This window comes from Gracilinanus agilis, chromosome X (assembly GCF_016433145.1).
Source record: "Gracilinanus agilis isolate LMUSP501 chromosome X, AgileGrace, whole genome shotgun sequence".
Classification (NCBI taxonomy): Eukaryota; Metazoa; Chordata; class Mammalia; order Didelphimorphia; family Didelphidae; genus Gracilinanus; species Gracilinanus agilis.
In genome coordinates this window covers 73,687,077-73,690,893 of record NC_058136.1, presented here as the reverse complement: position 1 = coordinate 73,690,893, position 3,817 = coordinate 73,687,077, and the positions used below count along the sequence as shown (strand labels likewise).

Sequence of the window (3,817 nt, the reverse complement as noted above, 5' to 3'; positions counted from 1 at the left end):
GGGGGGGGGGGGGCGCTACACCCTTAGAAAAGGGGTTCCGGGGCTGGAAGTCGGGACCAGGGCTTGAATTCTGGCTCAGCCACTTAGTACCTGGGTGAGGTTCTCACTGGCCTTGTGGCACCCAGAAATCAAAAGTTGGGGGTAGGGGCAGCTGGGTAGCTGGATTGAGAGCCAGGCCTAGAGACGGGAGGTCCTAGGTTCAAATCTGGCCTCAGACACTTCTCAGCTGTGTGACCCTGGGCAAGTCACTTGACCCCCGTTGCCCACCCTTACCACTCTTCCACCTATGAGACAATACACCGAAGTACAAGGGTTTAAAAAAAAAAAAAGATATATAAAAAAAAAAAAAAAAAGTTGGGGGTAGGCACGGGGACCAGACCATGCGACTTTTCGCAGTTCAGTCTTTAAGAATTGCTTGGGGCACTCAGTCAAGAGACATTTGTTAAGCACTCGCCCACTAGACTCAGAGTAGACACTGGGCAGTGGCAAAAGCCAGGCCCCGCCCTCAAGGAGCTTACAGTCCAATGGGGGAGACGGCATGCAAGCAAATGGATACAAAGCAAGCCGCATGCAGGAAGTGATGAACAGAGGCCTGAAGGCCTGGGGAAGGCTTCCTGTTGGAGGCGGGATTTTAGTTGGGACTTGAAGGGAGAGCCAGGGAGACTAGCGCTCGTAGTGAAGTGAGGGAAATATCCTAGGCTTGGAGGATAGCCAGAGAGAACGTCCACAGCCAAGAGAGGTGCTCGTGGAACATCCAGGAGGCCAGGGTCACTAGACTGAAGACTGCGTATAAGGGCCTGGAAAGGTGGAGGGGGCCAGGTTATGCAGGGCTTCGCGTGCCAAACTGAGTAATGATTGGAGGTCTGGAGAAAGATCGGGGCAAGATGGGGAGGTGGGAGAATCCTCGGCATAGAAATGGGCATTGGGTCCATGGGAGGCAGAGGGAGAAGAGAAGAGGGCCCCGGCCTGAGTCCTGAGGGAGGGACACCTACAGTTGGGGAATGTGATCTGGAGAAGGAGCAGTCCGATAAGAAGAAAACCAGGAGAGAAAGGTGTCACGAGGAGTTAAGGAACTACTCAGGCTCACGCAGCACTCCCACTTGAATCCTACCTCCAAGCCAGTCCTTTCAGGGAAATGGCATCCTCTTCTCAGACAAGAGTGACTCTCCCAGGGGTCCTTTGGGTGAAGTAGGACCCCGGCCGTTTGGCAGAAGGTCCCCTCCCAATCCATCTCCAGTTGAGTGAATCTTACCCCTTTGCGCTGTATGGAGCCAAATTCCCCCATTCCCTGTGCCATCGGGTCTACTTCCTCCATACTTGGAATGCCAGGGCTCAATGGGTGTTGGTGGGGTAAAGGAGATGACTGAGCCTCTCTCTTCTGCCCTCAGGTAATAACATCCTCATGGTGGGGGTCCAGGGCCCCAAGACCCCCTGCGAGGAGATCTTGGTGAAGCACGTCAGTGGCGGCCTCTACAGTATTACCTACCTGCTCAAGGAGAAAGGCGACTACACCCTCATGGTCATGTGGGGGGAGGACCATATCCCGGGGAGCCCCTACCACATCACCATGCCCTGATTTTCATTCCTTCCCCTTCAATTCCACGCCAGCTGCCTACCACTTGCTCCTGATCCTCTTCCCTCCCCACAGCATTGACCTGTGGATCAGTTTACAAGGAAGAGAATTTGCCCTCTTCCCACCCCACCCCCTCCACCGCCACCATTTTCCCAGCCTTGCGTCCTCCCCAGGCGCAAAGATCCGAGGCCCGTTATTGATTGGGTGTGGGTGGAGAGGTATCTCTGCCTGCAGACCCCCTCCACACACACGCGAGGGGCCAAGGACGCCTCCTCACTTCCATATTCACCCTTCCTGCCTGGGGGTGGGAGGAAGGGTAGTGGCTCTGTCCTTAGAACATAGGCCCCCAGCGCCCCTACTGTACTACTGGTGTGGGCCAGGCCGGCCTGTTGATGTGCCGCAGAGGCGTCCCCAGCTGGCTGCTTCCTGCTCCCCGCTCTAGACACATCTCTTGTCCTTAGGCTCAGAAAACAGTTGGGTATTTTTTGTCTTGTTTTTGTTCTTAATTTTTTCGTTTTATTTTGTTCAAAAAACTTTTTTTGAGGGGCGGGGCATGGAACCACCACTCCCTTTCCCACCTGCAAAGGAATAAAGTTCTGCTCCAACTCTCCTCCTGCTCTGGAAGGGGTCCTTGCTTTCTGCGCCAGGGGCTGGGGCTCGGCAGCCTCGTCGATGCTGGGGGTGGAGAGGGATGATGGTGCATCACGTAACCCTCTGAGCCTGAAGCCAGTGCCTCAGCCACTGGGTGCATTAGAGTGAGTCAGTCACTGCACCCCACGGTGCCAGCTGCTTGGTTCGATAGAGTCCGAGGGTCACAGAATAAGGGTTTGGTGGGCCAGCCCCAAGGGAGACCCAGGCTGAATATTCAGGAAGAAAGTCCTTTCCACATGTTTGTGTGAAGAGTGAATCAAACTTTCTTTGTCTATCAATCAGCAACTTTTAAATTAATCAAAAACTTGAGCACCCTCACTTAACACTAAGAGAGGTTTCACAGTCACTTCCTAGAGGAAGCTCACAGCTCCCAAGGCTACTGCCACCACCCCACCTGGCAGTGCTAGGCAAACTGAAAGACTGCAATTGGTTCCCATAAAGTGGGGAAGTCCTGAACTTCCTGTCCAAAAAAACTCCTCCTCTGGAAGGCTGCTCCTTCTGCGCTGGCTTGCCGGGTGAGTGGCCGGCCTTCCTTTCCCGGCTTCTGGAGAGACTGGTTCTGGAGACGCCTTCCTTTCCTGGAGGAGGCTGCGCTGGTGGAACCTTGCTGAAGACACCACCCGGTCCTCTGGCTGAAGCTTCCCAAGCCCTGCCCTGCCGGGGCTGAGCCAGATACCGGAGCAGCACTTGGGGTGGTAGACTAGACCGTTCTCCACCTCTTGGTAAATCAAGCTGCTAAAAGTCATTTTGGCTGAAGCGAATATATTTTTAAATCGGCGACCAAAATATTCCTTTAGAACTTTCCTAGTTAGTATAAAACCTGACATTTTCAATTCTTACATATTTGTCAACTTGCTGCTGGACTCGAGCTAGCTTGGGTAGCAAAGTGAACTGGGAAGTAAAGGAGGTGGAGGCCTCTCGCTGCCCCACTCTCCTTCCCTCAGAGCTGAGAGAGGGCCTCGAGCCCCCCAACTGGCCTCGTGCCAAAGCAGAATCCCAAACAGGCTGGCGACCGCCTGGTGAGGCCAAGGGATGGAGCACTCGCGCCGGCCCCCAACTTTCACTGCGTTAGCACCCCAATGCTGTCCAGGGGTTTTCTTGGCAGAGTGGTTTGCCGTCCCCTCCAGTGGCTTAAGGCAAACAAAGGTGAAGTGACTTGCTCAAGGCCACACAGCTAGTAAGTGTCTGCACACGGGTCTTCCTGATTTCTGGCCCGGTACTCTATTCCCTGAGCCCCTCAGCTGCTTCCAAAGCAAACAGAGTAAGTGACTTGCCCAGGTCACACAGCTGGGCACCGAGTTCGGATCCGAGCTGCTCTCGACTCCAGGCCCAGAGTTCTCTCTAGCCACTGGGCCACTGAGCTACCTTGATAACTGCAGCCTTCTCAAAATCCAGGTCACGTGATGACCCATCTCGTTGCCTGGGTCATGGGGAGACGGGCCCAGCCCTGGAAGCCTTCACCAGGCAGCCTGGCGAGTGGGAGAAAGAGTAGGAAGTGGGTACACGAGGCCTCTCCACACACACGCACCTTCGATGCAGCAACAAACGTTCCACGCGGACTCCGCCACGTCAGCCGCGTCCAACGCATGAAAG

At 54.8% G+C, this 3,817-nt stretch overlaps 1 protein-coding gene across 1 annotated transcript in view; it reads left to right on the top strand.

Moving 5' to 3' along the window:
- Positions 1-2,183, top strand: part of LOC123253573 (filamin-A) — a 30,018-nt gene extending 27,835 nt beyond the window's left edge. Inside the window, exon 43 of the mRNA XM_044682743.1 lies at positions 1,389-2,183. Coding sequence (XP_044538678.1) covers positions 1,389-1,576 — 188 coding nt within the window. The 3' untranslated portion in view covers positions 1,577-2,183. The remainder of the gene's footprint in view (positions 1-1,388) is intronic.
- Positions 2,184-3,817: the final 1,634 nt, after the last annotated feature.